This window comes from Homarus americanus, unplaced genomic scaffold (genome assembly GCF_018991925.1).
Source record: "Homarus americanus isolate GMGI-L3 unplaced genomic scaffold, GMGI_Hamer_2.0 scaffold55640, whole genome shotgun sequence".
In the NCBI taxonomy this organism is placed as follows: domain Eukaryota; kingdom Metazoa; phylum Arthropoda; class Malacostraca; order Decapoda; family Nephropidae; genus Homarus; species Homarus americanus.
Window position 1 is genome coordinate 3,642,451 of NW_024713650.1, and position 27,949 is coordinate 3,670,399.

General features: G+C 38.1%; 1 protein-coding gene across 5 annotated transcripts; it reads right to left on the reverse strand.

Moving 5' to 3' along the window:
• On the reverse strand, window positions 1-27,949 carry LOC121873747 (serine-rich adhesin for platelets-like). 5 transcript variants are annotated; one of them, XM_042377465.1, is made up of 12 exons: window positions 27,841-27,926; window positions 25,115-25,164; window positions 24,387-24,475; window positions 19,597-19,737; window positions 17,937-18,293; window positions 15,140-16,197; window positions 10,960-13,798; window positions 9,793-10,005; window positions 8,739-8,911; window positions 7,999-8,501; window positions 6,181-6,242; window positions 1-4,851 (listed from the first exon to the last, which is right to left on the reverse strand). In XM_042377465.1, exons 3-12 carry the CDS (start codon window positions 24,429-24,431, stop codon window positions 4,816-4,818), a joined length of 5,427 nt encoding a protein of 1,808 aa, XP_042233399.1. In that variant the 5' UTR covers window positions 24,432-24,475; window positions 25,115-25,164; window positions 27,841-27,926; the 3' UTR covers window positions 1-4,815. The 5 variants fall into 5 exon arrangements, 4 of the variants coding, with proteins under 4 accessions (XP_042233399.1, XP_042233387.1, XP_042233406.1 ...); XR_006090308.1 differs by lacking the exons at window positions 6,181-6,242; window positions 24,387-24,475 and adding an exon at window positions 7,370-7,476 and having other exon boundaries at window positions 27,841-27,949; XM_042377453.1 differs by lacking the exon at window positions 24,387-24,475 and having other exon boundaries at window positions 27,841-27,949.

Sequence of the window (27,949 nt, forward strand, 5' to 3'; positions counted from 1 at the left end):
TTTAAATGTCATGTATTTATTGAGTTCATTTGTTCACTTGAACTGTTCACCAAACATAAGTGAGACTGCCAAGTGCTATTGTCATGTCTGAAGACCTTAAAAAAAATGAAATAAACAGAAGATAAAATTAATTAGTACAACTATTGTACCGTATATTCATGGAGAAACTGATGCCTTGGCATGTTGGCATGTGACAGCATTGACAAAAGTTAAAATAAGGCAAAATAAATATAAAATGAATATATATTTCTATATATGTAATGATAAAATAGGCACACCTTACTCTTCCATTGATTGTGTAATAGGAAGATAATGGTGTATAACTTTATACACATGGAATGGTATAATGTGAGACTACAGTATACTTTTCCCACTCGGCTCATGAGGCAAGAAAATGTGTGGCATTCATGTACAATGAATACCACCTGTTGCTGATACAGTACTGGCCTCAGGGTTTGTCTCACCATAATACAGTAGTACAGCATTTATGGAGTACAGTACGGTACAGTACGCAACAATCTTCATGATACTGAACATTGCACATAACAAAGTGGCTACAAAACAGCTTATTAAACATTTATTTCATTTACAGAGATCATAAACAATTTTCTTTGAGAAAACTGTCGTAAAGGCAAGCAAATCAAGAAAATTGTATATAGTACTGTACTGCAATACATTACAATAATGTGTACTTGCAGCTTAGCTTTAGCACAAGCAGCAGCAGTAACTAACCCTTAATAAAGTCTCCCATATTCAAGTACTGTAGTTGGTTACAATACCAGTGATATGATATCAATACTTGCTAAAATAAATAATATTTGCACTTGTAGAGAATCCACAGTAAATTGGAATGCTTAATTTTGAGATATTTTGTCACTTTTAGGATTTTGTTATCAGCAACTCCATGACCAAGGAGTCAGCACTTGGGACAAAAACATGAAAGCCTTATGATATAAAGATAAGACATCCAGTGTAACATTACAACACTGGCTTAGTACTATGAATGAAATATACCTCTATAAAGACATATTTGACAAGACTGCAGTGAGGTCACAGATTAAGTCATGGACGTCTACCTACAACATGCCATTTCCCATGCCTGAAGAAGGGTTGCATATTCTGATATAAAAGTTTTCTATTATATGAATTTTTTTGCCATTTCACATTGAACGAGTTGATATCTTTCCTATACTAATGTATCAACTGGTCAGCAGTTGTGCAGCAGCCAGATGTGTTCATGCCATACACTAACTCTACACCGATATAAACACCATTTTAACAAGATAGAACTGCATCTATTCCAGTCAACACAAAATATAATGCACTTTCAATTATGGTTATCTATAAATAAAATTATGGAGAGAAAACCTTGAGTATTGTTATAACCAGATCAACTTATTATATTTTTTGTGACCAATGCCTAGTAGGTGTTAAAATGTTTGCTTCTCATGTCAAAAGATTTAAGTTCTTGCCAAGCTTCTTAATACTCTATGTATATACCTCTCATGAAGATACAGTAGTTACTTAAGGAGCACCATTTGTCTTTTATTTTTCTAAAGCACCATTTCAGCAGTTATTAAATAATTACAGTATTTACATTTATTGATAATAAAACGATGTAACCATCCTCTTCTTGGCATATAAACGTTTTCTGTAATCTCATTTGGTCCTCTCATTACCTATTTGCTGCAGTCATGTGTGGTACAGTACAAAGAAAGCTTTGCTATCATTTCTAGACACAAATAAGTTCAATGGAGAGAAATACTACTAGTGTACAATATAATGAGATTCAACACCAATACTGTTTTTTTTTTTCTTCAGTATTTACTACAATTATTCACAAAAAGATATTTGCATTGCTTCTGGTCAGCTTTATACGTTATACAGTAGAACCTCGAGTGTTCATGTACCTAGTGATCATAAGATAAATCATTTCACATTAATTTCACTCATAATTCAGTTTGTTTTATGGAAGTCCAAAGATGTGAAAATTTCCATTTTATCTGAAACAATTTAATAAAGTTTAAAGAGAGAAAACTTGTGATAATATTTAATACAGAAAAGTTAAAAGAAATAAAGAAACTGGCATTCTGACAGGAGCACCAATCAACTTATCATCGAGTCATGTTACAGCATCCCTTCAGGGTGTACTGTAACTGAAAGCTTGTAATGGCAACTACAAAACAAGGAGGATTATCTGTACTACACGATCAACTGGCAATAGTCAGTAACTCAAGAGAGGAAAATCAGCTTGATATTTAGCAGGAGAGTAGATAACATTCAAGATTTCACAAGCAACATGACAGTGATGCGAGTAAAATGACAATGTGGAGGACTAATATGGAAGATCTGAACACTTTTTTAGTTATTTGTAGGCAATTATAACCTTTCAGTGTGTACTTAGTTGTATCACTTTCCATATCTGATACTGTACTTTGGGATCACGATGTAGCGGAATTATCTACCTACCCCACGTTATAAATTACTGCAATGGTACTTTTAATCTGCCATGTTGGTCCTGAGGGAACACAATCATTCAAGGTTCTACTGTAGTTATATCATTCATTTTTCATATTCCCTGAACCAACCAACACATGTTCTACTCCTCAACCATTCAACCAACGATGTAATCACCAATTCCATGAGTGCCTGCTCCTTTAAACATGGGAAATAGCTCAATGAATATATTATACATTGAGATAAAGAGTTCTTGTAATCTTTTGACATCTAAGACAATATACAATGTAATTACAAATTACTCAGGCACATTTTTTGGATTATCCATACATTAAAATGCAAGAACAAATAAAAGAAATATACTAACTAAATATGAAATGAAAATTGAAAGAGATGTGTGAAAATTAAAAATAGCCTTAATACACAACTGGGAGACCAGATATAATTATAACAAAGCATTGTAAAAATCATATCCTTGACATCAAAACAACATTATCTTGATTACCACATTTCATCCATTACAGTATAAAGGCATGTTAATTCGAGACAGAGGTTTGTAATATCATCAGCACAGATACTGCTTAATCTGCCCCCAATTATTCAGCAAAGCTATCAAACTGTGGCATTTATAACATTATCTAACAAAATAAAACATGAACCACATACAAAAATATTAACCTACAGTGACTAGCAAGTTATCCAAACCAGACAGTCTAAATAATGACTAAGTGAGGAGACAACAAATGCAACTGGAAGAGACGGTAAGGAATTCTAATACGAAATATACAAGATCTTGTGATACCGTACCGTATATTTCACTATACTCAATATCAACACTAGATTAAATTATATACCATAATAGTACATAGACCAGAGTTGTTCAGCGACTTATGGGTTTCTTTTAACTATATAGTTTTTTCATGTACAATAGGCTGCACATAAATTTCTGGGGAAAAGTTTCATAGGTCTAAAGTTCACTCGGAATAAAGTATTGTAATGGATTTCAAACGTTAAGCAATGTCCAAGATAAGGCTTCACTTTTACACACTTATTCACTTTATGATGGCATGACCTCATACCAACTAGCTTTTTGAACATTACACTGGTCACAAATATCCAGTTTATAATTAATAAGAGAAGAAGGGGATTTATCTATACTGTATACCATATAACTCCATAAAACCAAGGATGATACAGCACAGAACAGGCTAGAAGCATCAACACCCTACAGAGATGGCCACAACTCTCACACAAGAAACATTAAATGATATAGAAATTCCATATACTAGTGTACTGAGTTATGTATACTGTACATTATATAAGGGTGAATATGAGGCAGAGAAAAACATATACCCTGTACAGAATTAGAAGATGTGGGAAAGGGGCTGACCCAGGAGAGTGATGATGATGATGATGTTCAATGTGCAGTAAGAGAATAAAACCCAGGAGATGAAAGTGAGAGGGCAAGGAGATGAAAGTGAGAGGGCAAGACCAAGAAGGAGATGAAAGTGAGAGGGCAAGGCCAAAAAGGAGATGAAAGTGAGAGGGTAAGACCAAGGAGATGAAAGTGAGAGGGCAAGACCAAGAAGGAGATGAAAGTGAGAGGGTAAGACCAAGAAGGAGGTGTAGGGATGAGGCAAGGGAAGACCTAAATATGGAAGGAATGATAGCCAGGAAACAAACGATCATGTAATGCACAGGTGAGCAAAAGGTCGATTGGATTACAGGGATGTCACACCAGTTAAAGTACCGGTAACTGAATGAAGAAGTATCAAGGGGTCGTTTTTCTTTTTTTTCTTCATCTTCTTGATTTCAGACATTTGTATAATAGCAGAAAAAGGCAAGGCTTGCGAGAATAAATAAATTCATATCTGTGTGCATGAGTGTGTGAAATATTGTATGGGGTGCACATGTGTGTGTGTGTGTGTGTCTTGTGGGGGTGTGCATGTGTGGGATGTGAAAAATAAATAAATATGGATGTAAAGGTCAGTGCAAAAGGGAATTATACAAGATTCTGAGTATCTGACATGATATCCATTACAGAGAAAATACAATGGATAGTTTCTTGACACAGGCTGGAGTAGCTGCTCAACACACAAGAGTCTAGCACTTACAAAGCTTAACCAGGAAATACATTACAAAGAGGCCCAGGCTTTTACATGTCTTTCACAGATATTGTTTTCCCTTGTGGTATGTATGACTTGTATACATGCAGATTTGTCTTTTGCTGGCTTATAATGCGTGAAGCTTTGCCACGTGATACATTATACAGAGTCTTAACCCGAAGTTGCCACTGGCCTAGGTGCCATCCAACAGGGCCTCCTGTCCGCCACCATCACCGCCACGGTCTTCTACCCACTATGGATGTCTTGGTGGCCGACCTTGGTGGTGTTGCTGAAAGTACAACACATTTATCTTAAGTTTAACTGTTCACCTTCATATAATAACATAATTTTCTTAAAAGAGTAAGTAATAACAGTGTAATATTACACCATGTGTGAATGATGGTGATCAGTCATCAGCTCATTTGGAATCTATATTAATTTTCAATTAAAAATGAACCATTGTGTCAGTTTACTTGTATAATTCCAAACCTTTGTCTGTTTCAGAATCCAGTTTAACTTATTATTGCACAGTATATATTATAAAGCTACAGTATATGTTGTGGAATATATATATATTTTTAAAATTTCTTTTGTTAGGTGCCTGTTTGAGGTTAAAAGCCTGCACTCAAGAAAATATTTGCATATAAGTGTTAACAATCTTTCCTTTCAAGGATGTTTTGTTTATCAACAAAACATCTTCGTGGTGTAGATTAACACAGTATAACCTTTTTCTTCTCTATTTTCAATTTCTTTCTGTTCTTTTTTTTTTTCGCCCCCCAGGCCCCGTTGTGGGTCGTTTGACCTGTGCCCGGGTGGGCTAATTCCCGTAAAAAAAAAAAAGATACAGTCCAAGGAAGATGAGCTTGATAGTCTCTGATAAACCAACAACACAAAGGACAGATCATATACAAGTACTCTGACACAGTTGTAGCTCAATCTCACCAAGCAAAAATTACCACTGTTATACAACCATAGTATTTCATGAAGGAGCATATAGGAAGTAATAAAGATGTCATATTATAGACTGACGGATTAATAGACACTCAAACTTGGAGATAGATCCACAATACACAAATTGCCATTTAGTTTACATAGTTTTAAAAGCTTGTCTAAAATTCTCATGATTATATTTTTCCTTGTACATATGATACATAATTATAGCCAATTTAAAAACTGCTATGCTTAGCAAACTGAAAACAGATGTTTCTTGTTGCTCTCAATATTCATAAACAAATGTACAGTATTGTGTGTAGTCATTTAAAGTGTAAGTGAAAGTACTGTACAAAATGTTATATTTAAGCATAAAATAAGATAAATCAGTCATCCAAGAATCAGCTGGGTTTTGTGATGTGTGCCAGTGCTGTTTGTCATGCATCTGGTGCTAATTTTAGTGTCTCTGTTGAGAACCAAAAAATGGCAACAGTACTAAGTTGCTAAGAGTGTTTTGGAAAACCTGTGAGATGGAGGCACAATCTGGAAGTGCTACAGCATCAGCAATTCACAATGTACTGTGTAAACAAAAGATATGAAATTTATGATCACAAGAGAATGCACACTGCACTCAAGCCTTCCTCAAATGGTGACATTGTGATATCTGGCATGTGAGACTAGTGTTTACCCTGTCCATTCCACCCCGCGTTGTTGCGAAGGCCAGTGGAGGCGCATGTCCCACCTGATGAGCTGCATCACATTGGGGAAAGTATATAAAGTTATTCAAGTTTTCATGTATCAGTAATAAGAGAATATGCTGAATAAAGGAATGACATTACCACACCAATAGGATTATTTACAAATAAACAGATAATTTTTTTTGTCTTATTGTGCAGTCTTCCTGGGATGTTCTCATATGTTACACTATTCAAGGTTTTCTCTTGAGAACATCAGGTCCCTGATGCTGGCAGCATAAAAAAAAATCAGGTCCCAAGGGAATTTTACAAAGGGCCAACAATCTTCAGAAATTTCCTTGGGAAAAGCTTGTTACTGGTCTGAAGCTAAATTTGGATGATGCAGTCAATTTTCTCTTTTAACTTCTCATTAAATAATTAATGACTGACATTTTATTGAAAAAATAATAATAATAATTATCACTGAACAACAATAAAAATATAAATTATATTTAATTAGTAGAAAGAGAAGTGATCACAAGGGAAGAGAAGAGAACGGCAATGTCCATCTGTCTGTCTGTCTATCTCACTCCATTTTCATTTAAATGGGTTGTAATAAATGTCACATACTACCACACAACTTTAGCATCTCCTCTTGGCAGCCTTCTTTCCATATTTATTGGGTCTATTCTCTTAAAGTAAAGGTACACTAATAACTAGAATATAATGAAAGAAAGACAATGTCTCAGTACCACTGGAGGCACTACACTACCTACAGTACTTGCAAAACAATATATTGAAAATGTTATGAACCATATTGTCCCAAAGTAAATTTTGTGTATTAAAGAGCTTGAAAATGGATCACTGATATCTTATTACTTAAACAATGCAGTATCCTGGGGCAAATGCTTTGATCTATTCTCTTAATATCATCTAACACTTCACAACGGTCAAGTAGAAAGAAAGTTAATAATTTTATGTGCTGTAATTGAGGAACGACAAAATACTTTTACCACTTTTTTTCATTATCAGTATCTGGACAAAGCTAAATCTGATTTTAAACATACAGTACATTATATTTGCCAAGCTGTATACATTTTGGAGGAATGATACAGTTCAATGTAAACAATAGAAAAGCATAAAAAAAATGAAGATTGATCCTTATATCCTGTTTTATGACAAAGTCTGGACTAAATGACTCACATATTAAGCCCAAAAAGACCATGTGATGAAAACCCAGGACGTCCTCAAACATTAATGGCTGGGACTAATCCACTGATCAATCATAACTTCTCATTGCAACCACAGCCCTTAAATAAAAGTGGTACAGAATTAGATGCAAAATATGTCACAGAAGGCTGAAGGCTATTGTGTTGTTAACGTGTGGTGGCACCCTAGCAGTGCACATAGTTCTTGTCTAATGTCTCAGCCTTAAGCTGTCATCCTAAGCTTCAAACTTTATTTCCAGCTACCTTCATCAGTACTCACTTGGGGGTGGGAGGGGTAGCTCAGTTACTTCTGTACACTTTGTAAAAATAACACTACAGTAATTTAAGATCAATCCATCATTTGTGACCTAATCCATGTCATAAGGGACTCCCACATCTGAGACCTGTTAGGTAATGGAAGGCTGGTGGTAACCTTAATCTTCAGCCTTAAATAATAATTGTTACACTACCCTATTAGCTATGGTACTGTACCATAATAATCCAGTGTTTGTGAAGGGGGATGGTAATACTGTACTGTGCTCCATTGTTACTTGAAGACAATTAAGGTCTTCATTTGCTTATCCACAAGAGTTAGATCAATTACATTTTAAAAGCCATCCTTACCTCTACGTGGACTGTTGGAATGAGTAGTACTCCTGCTACTGCAGCTCATACTTCGATTCACACTGGCCACGTGACCTGACGCTCTGGAACTTTGTCTTGAACTAGTTCGACTGGGTATCTGAGAGGTACTGCTGCTGCGAGGGTGTGATGCACATCTATTACTTGGGAGGAGGCCAGATCTAGTGTCTTGTGGGGACTTAACATGTGATGTCTTAGTATAGTGTGAAGGTGCACTGTCTACGTGTGAAGTTGATCGCTCCATCTGAACAGGCAACTTGCTTCTGGAGGAAACCTTATGATCTGTGTGTACATTTGACATATTAACATTGTGTGATGGTGACAAATGATGAGCATGAGAAGGCTGCACCAGCCGAGATGTTCTGCTTCTCAGAGATCCAGCACGAGCTTTAACCTCCTGTTGAGGTCTTGGGGCAGTAGGAGAAGGTCTCTTTGCTGCCGGTGTCTTTGATGCTATTCCTGATCTTGGTCTATCCTCAACATTTCTGCCAAATTCACAATAAGATAAGACCTAGATCAGTGAGCTAAGTTCTAATATTACCATGTTAGTTTCAATACTTGTATTGTTAAGTTACATGGGAAACGAACACATAGCAGATTTTGCTCAATATTATAACATGTGCATTTTCCCAGCAGCTGATTCACTTCCACCTTTAAGATACACCACAGATAAACCACCCCACTTTCTTAAACATGAAATATTATTGCTGCATGTTAGTTACCTGCTCTTAGGCTTAGATGAATTACTGTGTGTTGGTGATGGTCGCAAAATTGTTGAAGTCTGTCGTTCTTGCTCCATTTGCCAGAGCTGTCGGTCCCGACAGATGAGAGACATCTGTTCTTGAACACTAAGTACAAAAAACACCCTTCGAATCCTCTCTCGAGCCAGGCCTTCCTGAAGGTCACAACATTATTGTTAGACCAAAACCATATTACATTATAATTTTATTCTATAAAGAAAACTACTGTACTATGTAACCTGACATTGACATATATATATATACACACACAATTTATTATAAAGTAAAACAATGGGATACAAGGTACAGAAATAATGGATCATCATCATCTACATTTTAGAGACTTTTTCAGCATTTGAGTGGCTTAGCCGTGATTACCTTATGGCAGCTCTCCATGCTGCATGGTCTCTTGCAACCTCTCTCCTCAGTTCTTAGCTCTGAGGTCATTTCTTACAACTTCTCCTTATGTCATTCATGGCTTACTCCTGGCTCTTTTCCTCCTCCACATTTAAAGTCATGCACCTCTTTACCTGTCTCCTCCATTCTCTCAACATGCCCAAACCATCCTCACAAAACTCCACCAATACTTTCAATACCAAGCTTCCCTCTTAACTCTGAACAGGTCTTTCTATCTTTCAGCATCACATTGCACATCCACCGCATTATTCACATTTCAGTTCACCCAAACCTGCATACATCATCCTCCTTTATCTGCCCATGTTTCACTGCCATGCAACAACAACTTTCTCATAACTATTGCATATATCTTTCTTTTCACACATAGGAAAGTCTTTTTGCCACCAAGAAAGGCATTAACTCCCCATATTTACTCAAGCCACTTCTGTCTCTTGTGAGTGAGCCAGCTACAGCACTGATCATGTCACCCACGCAGCAGAACTCATCCACACAGTGCAGGGACATATCCCCTTAAAATAAAAATAGCGCATTGACCTGTGTGTTGGACAACCAGATAAGGGTGACCAGTCCACCACATCCTAGCAACATCTTACATACACAATCAACAAGGCAGCTTTACCTGGTTGTACAGTGCCTTGTGGAAGTCTACATCTCCCTTGTGGATGTTGTCAGTAAGGATGTCACAATGAAACTGCTGGGCTAACTTGGCAATTTCTGCTAGTGTTGCCAGCTGCTCTTGGACAAACTTGGTCCGCAGAAGTCTCTGTGTCATGTACCTTCTGACACAAGCTTGTAGAAGTACGATGCCCCTCACAAAGATCACGTTCTGACTCTGCAAGAACATCCAATAACAAATGTACTTTTGCATAATCATTAAATAATATTTCATATACACTTCATCATCCTCAATTTATTGCTCTAACCTTAACCTTCCAGCACTGTAGTTTTAACCATCCTTCTTCATTCAGGGAAAACCTTTAAAAATTTTGTCATTCTGGATAATATGATCATATATTCAAAGTTTTCTCTTTATAATCAAATATCCAACTTTTCATCATAACAGCAATGAAATCCCACTATACAGTAAGAGAGGATAAAACACCGTAGGATCTCATTGCTAGGATTTATGTGGTACACTATTACATAATTTCTTGGGTCATCACAATAGCTTTTTAAAGAGGACAAAATTAATTCAATCTACAATAACACATTACATTACATACAGTATTTACTTCATGCAGTATCTCCTCCAAATTACAGTATCTGAAGTTTGTAAAAGCATCAGTAATTACATATTCTAGAGATGGGTTGCAGTTACACAGCCATGATCCTAACAATTAATGCAGAAATGCCACTCAAACAAAAATATATTGGCTAGTAATATATTTTCAAACATAAATAAAATATTAAAGAAATGGAAAAATATATTTTGGAATCGACAGCCACACAGACCATCATACTCTGTGACTCAAGCTTACATGTAATTGGCTCGTAACAAAGCTTAGGGAGAAGAGATTATCCATAAACCTAAAACCTGGTGGATAATAAATGTATACACTAACATAAGAGTTACTATGGAAAGTGTATTTTCTAAAGCCGTTATTCTTCCTTCATTCTATGCGCTTCTGTACATATGAAGATTGTGAAGAGTGGTATCATGACCACCACAGTTCTTGGAAGATTCCGTATAAGGAAACCCAATTTGCATGAAAGAAATGACATATCTAGAATTAAAAATATCAGACAATTACTGCAATACAATATAACTAAGATTTCCATCACTAACCAGACGAAGGAAGTGAACACTGGCAGCACTCTCTCTCTCTGGCACCATGTCGAGCCCACCTTCTGCCGTGGCAGCAGCCTCGCGGGTCATGCTGCACTCATCCACTACAGTCCTGCAAGGGTCCCTGAGTCCCACAGTAGATGTTCCCCAATCTCCTGCATGCTCCAAATTCACCTCCACTATGTCTTCTCTGAAAATCTCTGGATGTTCTGCCAGGAGGCTAGTGATACTGGTGGGCCTTGGGCCTGGCCATGGGCCATTATTCATAACTTTGAACAATCCAGGTTGAGTTACTGTTTCTGTAGGCTTAGACTGATAGTGGGTTTCCACCTCGGTGGTCCTTGGGGTAATCTCACTGATGCTGAGGTCTTCGTCGGGAGTGCATAATCTATAGTACTGCATTCCATCCCCATAATTCACACAGTTCCCATTGATGAAGCTAAGTGAGTCATCAGCATCTGCATTGTTGTTCCTGGCATGAGAATATTCCACACTACTGCTTCCAGACTCATCCATTGAAGTCCCTGAGATTGGGATGTGATGAGGACTTTGGGTAGAGGGATGTTTAGGACTGACTGTTCTTAAGTCTAAATCAAGCTGCATGTAGTTATCATTCTCTTGATGCCCTGTGGATTTTCTCATCTCTTCATTCATAATGTATGATGGCATGAGATTGGTATGATTGGAGGGTCGTGGCTTAGGAGATTCTACTTCAGCCTTGTCAACAGTTGTGGGTGGATGAGTAGTGGCAGGTGGAAATGTCAATATTGGGAGATGTGTGGAGGGGCATGGCAGTGTGACAACAAGGGGATGTGTGGTGCTAGATGATGATGAACTTGACTGACTGTTCCACTCTCTGGCCTGACCAGGTTGTGAAGGAATTACTGATGGAATCTGTTCAAGATTTTCAATACTTAAAACTGGGATTTCAGAACTGGAAACCACAATATCATCACTGTCACTATAAACAGATGCCTCACTGAATGATGCAATATTCATATTTGATCTTTGTTGCCTGTTTACATTTCTACTATCATCATTTTCAATACTTGGTCTAACAACAGTTTTGGTTTTGAGAGCCGTCTGAGACAACACATATGAGGGACCATCCCCAGAACTGCTACTTTCACCTGATCCACTCGCATGGCTGGCAGCGAGAAATGCATGTAGGTGCTCGGGTGACACATTCTGCAACTGTTTAATAAACTGACGAACCTCCTCTTCCTGTCGTACTCGCAACTCCTCCAGCTCCTGCTGCTGCTTGGCCCTCAACAGAGTCAACACTTGACCCATAGCATCTTCTGAATCTCTATATGGCACAAGCTCCACCACACAGCTGGTATCCACATCATTCTTCATCCTGTCTCTTCTTTGGGGCACAATTTTCACCACTTCCTCTACATAATCAGAATCTGCACTGCTATCTCTTCCCAATTCAGACATCTCTCTCCTAACTCCACTATGGGATATAATGCTCTGATCTTCATACACCTGCACTACCAAACATTCATCCTCTGAATCATAAATGTCATACTCTGCAATTCCTTTCTTGCCCTGATCATTATTTGGGAGTCTTTGCTCACCTGTCACTGGATTTCTTCTTGTATCACTTTCATTGATTACCTCTGCATATTTTGATGCTTTAACAAGCTGGACACTTTTTAAAGGAGATTGTTCAGGCAATTTATTATATATCCTTTCACTGTCCTTTCTTGGTGAAGTTTTCTCTTCATGTACTAAAACTGTGCCTGTCTCACCCAAAGTAACTCCACCACTTTCCTCTACCTCACTACCAGGTCCCTTACCATCTTCTTGCCAGCTGCTCTGCTCCTTGTTACCTATCTGAGTATTGCTATGTGCCTTAAGATCTATCTGTGACTTACTTTTTCCTTCACTCTCCACAAGTGAATTTTTCTGTCCTTCACTAAGACTAAGACTAAGACTATCAATTGAACAGTCCTCCACATAGACAATTGTACTTGGTTCTGTTTCACTGCTGTCTTCAGATGAGCTGTCTTGACGCTCTTCATTATTTTCAGCACAGCCTACCACCCCCCCAAACTTAAATTCTGGGACCATATCCTCCACACCACTTTTATCTTGCTCTTTAGTTGCAACTTCTGCACTGTGACTGGGGCTGGGTGGGTTAACCTCAATCTCTTCTTCTACTATGGAAATTTCTTCCTTGCTGGAGCTCTTGGAACCATTACCATCAATAACAATCTTCACATCAGAACCTGTGCTTGCTGGGCTTCCAAGAAGTTCAATTCCTTCATCACTACTAACCTTAGTCTCTGTCCTATCTGAAGGTGTTTCAGGAGCCTCATGTAAGATGTTCTCTTGTACATTGTGAATCTCAAAGGATAAATCTGTAGATTCCTGGATCGGCTGGGTGGATTGATTTGAGAACACATTGGTTGGAATGTTTTTACTGTCAGGGCCTAAATTCTGCTGAGGAGCTTGTGATGTAGCTTGTGGTATATTTGGTTGATCCTCTCTTGCAGAAAGTTGATTAATTGTTCCTCTTTTATTGTCTCTGCTTGATGGATCCTTTGACCAGTCTTCAGATGAGTCACTCTTGCCGTGGATATTAGAGAGAGGGTCGTCTGATGATGTGACGTAAGAGTCGTGCTTCTTGCTGTCCTCTGATGCTGAGCTCTCTGAAAGTGAATGGTATCTAGTCCTCGAACTATCTTCCTGGAGTTTTCTAACACCGTGTGGCCTCACTGAGTGGATGTACTCATCTGAGTCAAGGAACACCATACGACGGGAGGTCAGCTGGGTAGGGTACTGCAGCCAAGCATCATCTGTTAAGTTGCCCAGGTAGCTGTCAAGGTACCTGTCACAAGATACTGAGCATTATACACAGGCTTATCAATAAAGAAATGCTAATTCAGAGATTAAAATACACGAGTCAATAATTTTTCAACAGAAGTCTTAGCTACCTATTCTAGATGTAAAGAGTAATGTTATGTTCTCTATGATATCTGCCATACATGTACAAATTATTTTTTGTCTTACTAATGACGAGGTGAACAATTCTTCCTTACTTTAAATAAAAGGTCTGGCCAATATGTGGTGAACAGTGTCCTATATTGTTGAAATGTATGTAACTAAAATAATCATTTAAGTGGTTAAGACAGGTTTTGTAGAATATAGGAAGAGCAGGGAAGGTCTGAAGTGTCCATCCTCTCTGACTGTCAGTTCAAAATGGCAGACTGGCCAGGAGTCAAGATGATAAAGGGAAGTTATGGTGTGATGTGTATGCTGATGAGGCAGAGATGTCTCTTATAATAGCTTATGCCTTCAGAATACAACTCCAGCACCAAGGACCTCATCAGTATATCCAAAATGTATTAACAATCAACCCTGGGTGATCTAATATGGGGTTGTCTGAGCCTGCATTATAAGAGCCACATGGCTTGAGCGTGTATCCTAGAAAAATTATATCAGTCTGGAGATCAGAAACAATTTGTTTTGCCTAAATATTATGTACAACAACAATGAATTATACTTTTATAAAAAAAAAATAAGGTGTTGATTTAAATTAGAGAAACAACATTGCAGCAATTTATGGAGCCCAGTAGTCACACTGGCACCATACACACAGTCAGGGATTTAAGATGTTGGATCTCTAATTAACTTTGGATGATATTCAAGCCAGCTGGTAAAACTACAGACCAACAAATTCATAACAATGCGTGACTTTTGGCTGAATCAATTCACTTTACACAGAATCAAATAAATTGAACTGAACTGTCCTGGGATATAGTTTTCTAAAGATAATATAAATAACTGGAAAAGCTGGAATTTAAGTGTATAACAGGAATGTTTTGAAAAAGAAAAAGGATGATAAAAGAAATACTAAAGTACATTAATCATTCTTAAGACTATTGGTTTGAAGGAAAATTGGCATAACATCTGGTTCTTCTCTTACAAGTGACTGAACTACTCCCCTGTACTACTCACATTTCAGAATTTTCTCCATAACCAGAGGTAATAATTACAAATGATGACTCCTTAATTAATAACCTGACTTAATGTTCAGAAAGGCAACTACAGTACAGTACATGCAAAAGATAGAACAAAAAAAAATCAAAGACAGCACCAAACTAGGTCCTTCAATTATAACCAAAACAACATTAAGTAACACCTCACAATAATCTAGGAAATGACTTACTTGCTGCCCACACTACGCCCTGGGTCCAACGACTGGGCGGACGACCATCTCCGGGCTCTGCTCTTCCTGCTCACCCTACGTTCTGAAGTTGCCGACAGCGATCGAGGTTCTCCGAGTACATCCCTTGCTCTTTGTAGCTCTCTGGGGCTCCTTATTCTCTTGCCATTCTCGTGAGTATCTGTCTTTTCAACATCCTTCCCTTTGTGCACAACCTTCTCATGACTAGCTTCCACATCCTCATTTTTCTTTTCCTTTTGTTTATCGCCATTGTTCGCCCCAACAGCAGTGGCAATACTTCCATTATAGGTCTCAGAGGTACTGGTGCTCATGATTTTAGAGGAGGTTGTGGTGCTGGTAGTAGTAACTGGTGCAGAAGCTTTACACATTGTGACAGACAACACATTTGTCTCTAAGCCAAGACCACTACCACACCTGCTTGTTAACAGCTCCAGGTAGTCGTCCAGGTAGTCGCTATGACTGCTGCTGCGCCCAGAGTCTCGTTGTAACATCCAAGATGGCTCCCTCGCATCTCTCACTTCTCTTACTTCTCTCACTCCAGTACTGGTTCCTCCCTCCCTCACACTCTTACCAACATCTCCAGTAGTTGTTTTTGGATTTCTTCTCTGTGATGTAAACAGGGAAGTTTGTCTGTGGTTATCCTCTTCTTTGTGTGAGTCAGACTCTACCTCACTAGGCAAACTTCCTGCCCGGTCTTCTTCTGAACCATCTATCGCCTCCTCTGACACTTCTAAAATTTCTTCAGATACTTCGAGTCCATCTCCAGATCCTTCACCGCCTTCCTCTGAGACTGATGCAAAACTGAGACTCAAGGAGGCTGTGGTGGTGGTATCGTGGTTCTCTGAAGCTGCAAGCCGCTCCAGTGACTGCCGACCTTGTACCAGAGTGGTGCTGGCCGTCTCTGTGTGTTGAGAGTCGGCCTGAGAAGGCCGTATCTTGGTGGAAGGATGCAGGACGGCAGATGGGTGGAGGCGTCCGAGGATGAGGTTGGTGGCTACCTCCGGAGAGGCACTCAACAGAAGAGCTTCATCGACATCGGTCTGAAAGTAATTCTTATAAAATAAAATTTCTCAACACAACCCTATTGGGTATTATAACCAGTTTAAATCATGGACAGTAACTCAGTATCAAGAAAACTTAAGGCAAAAAATAACAAAAACACTTCTGACCTACACTACATATTATGAAACTAATTTTGTCACACTTGTTTCCAGTGAGTGGTCTTGTAACTTCTTCAATAAGAAATGGAAGAATTTGGTAAAGTAAAAAATAAATATCCCTGGACACACCTTACTGAGCACCCTCTGGACCTACGTTACCCAAATTTACAAAATTCCCACTATATATACGTATAAATGAAAGTTTGATCATAAACACCTACTTCATAAAGGAGCCAGCCAGAAGCAACCTATGAATACACATGACTAAAGCTTATAGGGGTGGCATCACACTGCTATGTCTTAGGGCAAACTGAGAGCTCTTACCTCTCACCAAAGTGACAGCTGTCATAGGGAAGTAAGTGATCTTTGGATTACCTCCAGTTGCCATGGCTTACAAAATTCATGTATCATAATGTCAATCACCTAATTCTGGCTTTAATTTAATATTTATAGATTGGCAAGTACTACTGTACAGGTATTGTAATTTATTGATTGACAAAGCTCATTCACCAAGAAACTTTCTGCATAAACAGAATGCTACAGGGAGTAAAATGATTCTAATGAAAATCTTGAATCCCATTTAGAATTCTAATAAAAGATTGTTTTAAATTAAAACAAAAGTCATTTCGTACAAATGTCAATCATGTTTAATATAGTCAGACTATTAAAGCAGTCTTTCCGAGTTGTTACTCTCTTCCTCCTACTGGATATTAATACAGTACAGTACCTACAATAAACCCCATTTACAAGCCCAATTTTCCACTTTTATTGTAAGTGAAGACGGATCTCATAGACCTGATGACCTCTTAGGGACAGTACAAATACAGCACATTGTATTATACCAAGCCTTTGGTACACAAGGCGACAGTGTGACTAGCACTGTGCTTGATTAGCTTTCACTTCTCAAAGAGTAGATTTAGGGACTCACTCTTAACTGGATGAACCAGGGGTGCCCTGGGCATGAACCAATTATGTAACTGTATTATCAAATTAGCAGGTGAATGCTGTCTCCACTCAGCTACAACACCACTGTTATTGTTCACCCTGTACTACTGTACAGGGTGAAACTATGGGCAAGTTTCTTTACGCCATTTGCCTCTGTCTACCCAGCAGTAATTGGGGACCTGGATGTTAATCGATTTGCGGATCGTGTTCCAGGGTAATGTTAGCCAGTGCAGTTGGCGAGTTGTCCGGTCTTCACGGACTATTCCTTGACACTGGGTCATACAACCCGTTAACTCAGGGTGTGGTTGTTGTGTTGGCGACAGCTTCTACACCTTAAACAAATTCACGCCTAGGTGGCCCTTGGGCCAGTCATCCTCGTTACACGAGGGGCAACCATTATCATCACTACTGTACTCATAAAATGGATAAAATCTTAAAACAAATCATTTGTTAACACGATTTGGCTACTTCCACAGTTCAGGAATTATTTGGGGCTAAGAATATCTTGCCACCTTTATTAAGAAATAGGATCAAACCTTAATACTTAAGTTAATAAAACAAGAATAAGGCTTCCTACATACAGTATCTTATAATGTAAGAGTGTAGGAAACTTTCTAGGCAGAACTGTTAGCATGAACAGGAATGAGGAAGGACATTCCAGACATATTACTGACCAGTGAGGATGAATGGTGCCAGGTATCATTACAGGCACTAATGGATGTGTCGAGGGAATTATCAAGGGAGGTGTTGAGGTAGGAACGTAAATCTGTGCTAGCCGTAAATGACACTGACGATTCCGTTTGAACAGACACATTAGCTGCACTTGGAGAATCTTCTGGTCCCTCTGACATAGGCTCTCCACCACTACTTGGGCCAGATGAGGAGGAGGTCTCTTGGCCTTCACGTTGTCTACAATGAGTCACTGATGGTAATACTGGAGTACCGCTGTGGGTCCTGCACACATCTGATGTTTTCTTACTGCTGCTGCTGCTGCTGTGACGCTCATTGATGTTGTTGCATCCATGACAGTTCTGTACAAGACAACTGATAGAGTTAATATTCATTTTATGTAAAGTTGTAATATTATAATGTACAACTCCAAACCCATTAACTTATGGGAGAATGGGGGTAAAGGTCTGGGAACCACAGAGACCATCCATCATTGGAACCCCCCCATGTTCAGTACAGCATGCCCTTAAAATTCTCGGACCTCGATTATTCCCAGATGACACCCTGGATGTACTCAAGAATGTCTAAGGGTAGTTTTAAAGTTGCTGGCATTTTTGCGGCCGGGACAGGGAGCCATTCGTTCTAGAGACAATAATTTACTTTATCTGTATTGTACATGTGTATGTGTATGTGTGTGTGTGTGTGTGTGTGTGTGTCTACACACACACACACACACACACACACACACACACACACACACACAAAGCACATACAAATAAATAATCCTCTCATAAGTACAGTAATCAGAAACAAGACAACAAAAATCTATTAAAAATGTGAGTCTACCCTCCAGTCAACTCCATGCTTTGTTATAACTTTAATATCAAAGCCTGGAGTTGATTTAAGGGTAGACCCTAACATTTTTAATACATTTTGTTGTCTTGTTTCTGATTATTTATGAGAGGATTATCACATTATTATTTATTTGTAGTGTGTGTGTCTACGCACACACATATATACATTACAGGTAGAAGAAATAATTGTCCTAAGGGCAAACACAGACAGGGAATATACATTTCTTTGCACACAAGTAATAATGTACCCCCCTCCCCCTTGGTCAGTAAATATTATTAGCGGATTTGGCTATTTGCGGCCATTTTGAGAACTTAACCCCCGCGAATTTTAAGGGCATGCTGTATTACAACCACTACTGGCACACACCATCAGCTGTACACAAACTGACACACCACAACCACACAATCCTCAATACTAATACTATTCTAACTGACAAACTCTCTCGCCTAATCCCTACACCTCATTCACTTTCTCATTTTTTCTTTCAATTCACGTAGAGTTCCATTATATTCATGGCTTTCATTCACCTCCTCCATATTACCCAAAAGAATTCAATCACTTATATTTCAAACCAACCCCTTTGTTTTTTAATTCCATCTTTTCATATTATCCTTCCTTATTCTGTTCAATCATCTCAATCCACACACTAATTTTAAAACAATTCATCTGTAATGACTTGTGTCCTCTCTGCCAATCAATTGCTACTCAGCCATATTCTGTATAAAGATGAAATATTTTTTTTCAAACCCATAGAGTACAGCCTTCTAGTTTTTCTTTACTTTATCAAGACAACAACTTCAACAGACTCACCCAAGTTCTTTGTTGGTTATCCAGTTGGTGGTGGCACACACGGCACTGTGAGAGATTCTGGTGGAGTCGTTGCCGCTCATGCTGGAACTGTATTGCCCGCTCACGCAGTGCTCGAACCTCAACACGTTCTTCCTCGCTCAGCTGTAATGTTTTGTCACACCTTAATTTCTCTCTTAGTCGACTGAAGATATACAGGACATTTCAAAAGAATATATATACACACTTACTGATTTTCATGGTGGTCATGTGAAAGTTTACATTACTTCAACAAGTAAGGACAATATTGTTGTTGTAATACAGGTACAAACATTCATGTGATTACCCTGAAAACCTATGAAGTGTATACAGTCAACCCTCACTTTACGCGTTTCCACGTTTACGCGGTACCCTGCCGAAACCGGAATGCTCACTTTCCGCAGTGTGTGTACCCTTTTACGCGGAGAGCGGCGCGAGCAGGGTGCGCACAAGGTCGCCCAGTCATCAAAACATTACCGAGTTCTTCACCCGCCACCCACCACAGCCGGCCCAAGTCAGTGATAGTGATAATTATAGTGAGGATATGGACTTATATGGAGTTTGATGGGTTTGACAAAGAGGCCCTGCAAGCCTCTGTGGATGATAGTGATACAATTGATACAAGTGATACAGGTGAGGGCCAATAATCTGCCCTCTGCCTCAGAACCAAACCCCCATCCCCGTGTGCCCAGCCATCTTTTCTACTAATGTAAGTGTTAAAAAACCTAATATTATTGATATTTCTCTTAATTATTAATTGTGTGTGCATACCATCATAAAATTAAGAAGTTATTTTTACTACAACGTAGGTATTGTGTCTGAAAAAGTGGAGTTTGGGGGTCGGCCCGGTCTCTATTTCAATTTATCCCATAAGTTATGTTGTTCACTTTACGTGGGCCGCCGTGGGTTGAATTAACCGCGTAAAATGAGGGTTCACTGTATACGTGAACATTCTTTTGAGACACTGCATTCCTCTTACTCCACATCTGTCTTAAAATTCTGTTTATGTTGAACTGATGAGTCCCAGCCTTCCTCCTGCCTGTCCATAGTTAATGGTTCTGTCTACAAATATTAACACTTTCTCCTTTATCCTGCTCCAAGTTTCTTCTGTACTATGATATATTTTTCCATGTCAGGCTTGCTTCAAACCTTCCGGGAAGTAATAAAATTTTAAACAATGACATAGATTCAAAACACTGTACTGTACTAACACAAAACACTGTAGACTGTATTTTTAAAGTGTAACATATTATACAGTACAGTATTCTGAAAAACTGATTTGGTTCTCAATTAACATTAGGTCTTTTTTTAGTGATAACAGCTTAGTAAATCAATAAATCTATTTTAAACTATTATTGCCTGTTCAAGTACCATAAATGATTAAATAATCAAAGTCATGCAAAAAGTCTATAAATTATTAATTGAATATCAGTGAATCTTGGTACAGTACATTAAGTGACTTTACCTTATCGGATATATGACAATATAAAATTAAATACTAACAAAGATCGAAGCAAATTATTTGGTATCTTGAGTTCCAACATATAACATGAGATGCCCAATACTAAAGCCTCATAACAGGTGACATTCTAAGACATACCAAGCATAGAAACAGTCCAAAAAACCGAAGAGTAAAGACGTCTAAGAAGTGACAATCCTCGTCATACTGATATGTATATTCATGAAACAGAAAAAAAAGCATTTCAAACAATACAAAGACTGATTTTCATGCCCTAACTTCAGCAGACTTCAAGACAGAATAAAAAGCCACTTATTGTAATATGACAAACTTGTGAATCTGAAAATTACCCTAATGTTTCCACTGAGCTGCACAGTGGTGAGGAAAGAGGAAATTCCTGGATAACTCCCTACATTGATAAAAAGCATTACTTTTCCAATTTCATTTCACAACAAAGTACTGGACCGTATTAAGATGATATACAGTAATAATACAGTATTTATAATATTGTTAGATGTAATGGAACTACAATTATCAAGTGGTGGCACAACAATGCCCACCAATGTGTTTTCATAATTCAGTAATGCTTATATTGTGCACACCACCTACACGGGAGGAAATATATCACCAAGTAATGTAATGAAATTTACCATACTAATAAATACAGTATCTGTTGGTAGCAAAATTATTGATCATCATTCATCATATAGAGAGAAAGTAATGACACGGATGTCTCGGTGGAGCAACAATTACTGTATTACAATGATTAACTTTCCTTATAATGTACTGTACTGTATGACCATCTCTTATTACTTTAGTGTGATTGTATATCTTTAGGTGTTCACAGTCTCCTTAAACACTTGTGTATGGGTTGCCTCTCTGAATAAAATTGTCTGGCGTTAGCCAAATAAAATATAAAAAGTAGCGCCTATGTAGCGTAAGTGTTAAAGATAAACTCGTACTTCAGTTGTTTCTTATGTATCTCTCGTTAAACACCTGCTTTTTATTGAAATTGCCAATGATTAGTATTGTAATGGAAATACTTATCATATATAGAACTGTACCCTAATACAGTGATCCATACACTCAGAGCCCAAGTTAACATCAATGTTCAAATTAACATAACAAACCCCAAGAAATGTGCTCTGAGAATAAGTACAGTAATCCCATGTTTTTTGCGTGTTTTTTATCGCGGTTTTAACCATTCACGTTTTTTTACTCAAAAATTATATACTGTACAGTAAAGTCTGGTTTTACGCGGTTAATTAAACCCATGGAGGTCCGTGTATAAAGCGAAACGCGTAAATAAAATAACAGAACCTATGGGATTACAGTAATTGAAATAGAGACTGGGCCAACCGCCAGACTCACCTTTTTTTGGCTATCGCCGACACAATACTGTACATTGTAGTAAAAATAACATCTTAATTTTATGATGATATGCACACACTGGTTCCTGGACACGAGTGAACATAAGCGGAGACAGTGAGACTGACGCGGCGGCAGAGAGCGTGGGTGGCTGGGGTGGCAAGGATACCTAGACCAATCACAGTGCGCGGCGGAGGGGGTGCATGGGTGGTAAGGATACGTGACCCAATCACAGTCTGCGACGTCACCGGTGCGAGTCTGACGTCAGTGCCCAGAAACCTTGCCACGTACATGATGGAATTTACCGTGTAAATAATAATTATCTCTTCTGACAGGTGCCGCGTAAATGGCCCTCTGTGTAAAAAATATCCACGTAAAACCAGACTATACTGTACACAGCTCCTCCCCGACTTACAACCTACTCGACTTATGACCACCCGCACTTACGACCTGCATCAGTCATACCAAAATTTTGTCAAATTACGCATTTTCGAGTCCCAACGTCAGTACACAGACAAAATTTTCATTTGTAATTCACTTTAAAATGGCTGGCAAGCTTAAAAGTGAGAGTTTTGTGGTGCTAAGAAGAAAAAGAGACACCCATTTTAGATTTTCTGTGTATTATTTAAGCATTTTCGACTTACGACCTGGATTTGGGTCCCTAACCCTGTCGTAAGTCGGGGAGGAGCTGTATATAAAATATCCTTTAAAGACAAAAATGTTAATTTCGCGCCATTTTCAATATTCCCGTGCGGTGCGGCAAACAGACGCCACCCTTTCCTGCCTCAGACGCCCGCTGCTCTGAGAAGCCTCAGTCCACACGTGCCAACCATACTGTCAACGCTACTGTGATTACCTCTTCTGTTTGTCCTCCCACGTGCATTCCACATGGCTCCAGGATGTAAGCCAGCCTCATCAAAGGCAAGTATTACTAGCAAAGACTCTAAAGTGACCAAGAGATCAAGAATAGTGATGACCTTAACGGAAAAAAATGTTTTATTGGACAAGCTCAGAGGTGGTATGAGCTATGGCTCGAGATGTGGTGAAGACTGACAATTCATTTGTGTCTTTGTCAGAATACAAGTCTTCAAGTAGAGGAATGTGGGTGGAAGAGGACTGGCAGGCTGGGGTGAGGGCGGGCAGACGCCGGGACAGCAGGGAGAGGCTGGCAATGCGGGTGTTGCCAACCTCAGCGAAATATATTATTTTTTATTTACTTGTAAATAAAAAAAAATTGTATATAACTGTGTTTACATTTCTCCATTATTATACTACATGGTACTGTACTGCTCTCACCCTCCTGTTGTCTCTCTGTCTTCATCTTATATCAGCTGTACTGCTCCCTTCAACCTGATGGTCCACTTGTCTCTTACTGCCTCACCATCATGTATCAAGTGAACTGAAGGAGAAATCCATCCTCTATTGCATATCTTCCAACATTGAATGGATGACACATACCGTATATCCTTTACTCGGCTTGTTCATTCTCTACTTCGTTGGTCAGACATCCCGTCTTCATCATGTTTGTGTATCTCACTTTATCCCTTTTCTATCTTGACTATATTTACACAACATTATCTCAGACAAAGTAATAAGTTCAGTTTTCTTTAACCTGACTGTTTCACTCAAAGTCAGTCATCCTCTTTACCAGTCAGTCATCTTATGCTAACTCCAGAAAGATGAATAAATTAACCTACTGTAGTTCACATGTGCACAGTCTCAGTACGCTATCCTGACCTAACCTTTGTAATTAATATTTTATCGAAACTAAAACAAAGAAATTTGGAATGAAAGACAAAAAACAAAATTGTAGGTAGTTCACAGAAGAAAAAATCCTCAGAAATTTGTATCACAGTTTAGTAAATGAAGGACTGGCTTAACTATGTAAATGATACAGTACTGGTATATAATTTGCCTGCCTGCATGAATGTGACAGTCCTGTACTTACAATTGGGGCAAGGATGGTGCGTCCCCTGATCCGGATTAAAGACATTTTCAACAACTTTCTTCATTCCTGACTTGCCATGCTCATCAATCCTGGAAGAATATATAAACTTATATTACTTACCTTATTAGACATAACAGGGTAAAAATAATACATGCGGAGGAGAAGTTCATATTGGTTGTAGCTTGGGTCTGGTTACGACAGATGGTGGTCAAGCTCACGGAAACTCTGACTAAATGCACTGGTAAGTACGTACTGTACAGTACACAACTTATTGTATTTTTTATATTCACTATTATTAAAATTTCTTCTTCTTATTTATAAGGTATTTTAGAACATTTATCATGTGTACAGTATCATTACTAGTGCTAACACCAATACCAAATGAGGCCCTCATGTCTCTCATAGGTAAGAAATACTGTAGTGCTGTCGTGAATGCATCTCCATTGGAACCAAGTTATACTGACCTCTTTTGTGTTGTCCCCTACAACTGTACATTTAACACTGGACTTTAACCCGTAAAAGCTGGGGCTTTAAAACAATTACCGGTCAGCCTCTCTGAGAAAGAATTATCCACGCGTCAAGAATTTTGCCTCAAAGAGGAGCTTGTACAGTACTTATTAAAAAAGCCAGAGTTCCTACCTACTGGGGTACATTATACAGCAAGAACTACACCTTCTATACAGCCATTTCAATTCAATCACAGGAGAGGCAAACTAAACTGTACATACCAGTAGGTCCTCTTCTGGATTTTCTCCCACTACCTTCAGGAACTGCTGCCCTGGAAAGTGATCTGTATGTACTGTACTGTTCTATACCTTCCACAAGGAATTTAAGCATTTTCTTATGGTGTCATCCTGGTCACTGAAGACAGTAGCTGAGGGGAAGTGTCATCAGGACTCTGGATGTATCTTGACACCCTTCCTTTCATCACATCCACCAGAAGAAAATGAAACACTCTTAACTCACCCTCCCCTATATAATAAAAAAAATCATATATTTAAGCTTGTATATAGATATCCTCAACCATCAGGGAAAATTGACGCTCTCCAAAACTAATACAAGTCACTGAATAAAGGCTGCTACATAAAATGCAATGAATATTTTTATCTTAATACAGTATTCCCCAAGATGTCTGTGGCCAAAGCAATACAGTATCTAACAATTACCATGACTAAGGCAACATTCTTAGTAGACAAGTGTGTGGTACCCCCAACTGATGACTGATGTACAGATAACCCCTAAACACCATCATCAACTCCAACAATACACTACACCATACAAGGAGATTAATTTCCTTACTCTCTCCCTAGATAATATTAGAGTGATTGACAAGGTGCTAACACTAAGTTGGTTTAAACAAAAAGGACAATTGGTTCCAGATTCATATTTTTTTGGTCAGGTCAAAATGGCCTGAGTTTGGAGGTACGGATAATCGATACATTACCTGAACTATTGTAATTTCAGTTTTATATTTTACTGTGGAAATACTAAGTTATAGAGAAATTATAGTAATACAGTATTTAAGAACAAGGGTCCTGAGTTACCAGCTATCTAATATTAAAATATCTACAGAAAAAACTTATTTCTTCCCTCAGGAATAAGGCAAATAAATTGGAGAAAAAGTACAGTATTATTCTTATTCAGGTTTTCTCTAGTTTTCTTATAAATAAAAATGCAGCATGAAGACAATGGCACCATCTTTGCTTACATGAGGAAGACTAGACCTACAAAGATTTCTTACAGTAACAATAACATCACTATTCTATTTCTTACTCACTAAAAAACACTAGCAGCAGAAATAGAAACTTTAAACAATATTTCTATAAACAATAATGATAAATTAGTCTTTCTTACATTAAGAATAGTAACAATATTTAAAAAAAGGCCAATTAATATTTTTTTAGGTTAGGTTAGGTTAGGTTGTATGGCAAGAAGATTGGCCAGTTATTTGTTGGCTGGGAAGCGTTCTGTTGCCAAGCGTTCAGGGTTGGTCAATATGTTGGTTACTGAGCAGCATTTGTCAACAGAGATGCATAAACATAGAGTCATTGTGATCCAGGCTTGTCACAGAGTCTATATTTTCAGAAAAAATGGAATAAAACCTGAATACAATAAGTGCTATTGCTCCATCTGATTTACTTGGGTCTTGAGGTAAGAAGTAAGTTTTCTTCTATAAATATTTTCCATTAGGTGGCTGAATAACTAGGATCCTTGTCCTTAAATATTACCCATATTATCGACATACTGCCGACTTATAGGACCCCTTAACTCCTTCACTTTGGGGATGTCAGTTTTAATATATTGTAAAATTTGTCAACTGATTGAATGGTAGTTTTTATTGAGTTAATATTATCCCGCATATACTTTTACCAATCAAATCAATCCTGAAAAAAAAATACTGGTGTAAGGCCTACCTAACCTAACCTAATCTAACTTAACCTAATCTAACCTAACCTAATGTACTAAACCTAACACAGTGTACTTAACCTAACCTAACCTAGCTCTGGTGGTCATCTTCTATCATTGCAAAACTAGTTATCTCTTTACTCTTCTATTGGATGTTCCTCAATGCAGCATAATACACATTAGTAACCTCATATTTATCGAGCATAAAATCACTAATGCCTTTGTAGACATTCGGTGAGACTAATCAATCATATCTAAACATTTCCAGAGGATAATACATAAAGTGTTAGTACAGTCATTATAATTTCCAGTGTGGTCCTGAAAAATATTATTATATTATTAGTTAGGTTAGATTTACTGTTTTACTTTTATCCTCTTCACCACTGGTCAGCTCATTAGCCGCTTGGTCAGTCGGTCATGTCTCTGGAAAGTACTCGGTATCTATTGGCTCCTGGATGCAAGTCAGTTTGGTTTACTTTATGAATGATAAATTATATAACGTAGCATCTGGTACTTTAGAGAGTTCGCAGTCTCGCTCAATGTCAACAAAGGTGCTGTGATTTTACGCTTCTTATATACAAGATTACTATTTTGTTAAATATTCCTTGAAAAAATCTTTATATGTAAGAACAAGATCTTTTCCATAAATTTGATATATTTTTGGAAAATGACACGGAGAAGCTTCCAACATTACCTACTACACTCTTCATTATTAAAGATTGATATATTCCAGTTATGTCTCAATGGTGTCCAGCCCCAGTTATAGTAATGCTGGAAAATTCTTAAGAAAAAATATTGATTTATACATTGATGCCATCTTCATTATTTACACCAGGAAAACAAAAAACTCGTGTGTTGAACTTAACTACCACGAGTTCATTACTATGAGTCACATCAAATGACACTAAGCACAATTGTCAAATATGAAGGGCGAGGGTGACCTGGGTCAACCCCAAATAACAAAACAGAACTTGTTATCCGCTAACACGCCCTCATGTACCCACTGACGTCTTCTACACGTATGGGGAACATTAAGTGGCAAACTCACCTTGAAGTTCTCCTGTAGAGATAAAAGAAAGTTCCATCACCACAACACAATGAGCTTTTCCTCTTCACTTGTAAACATTTCCCCAGATGTCATTTTCACAAGATTTACT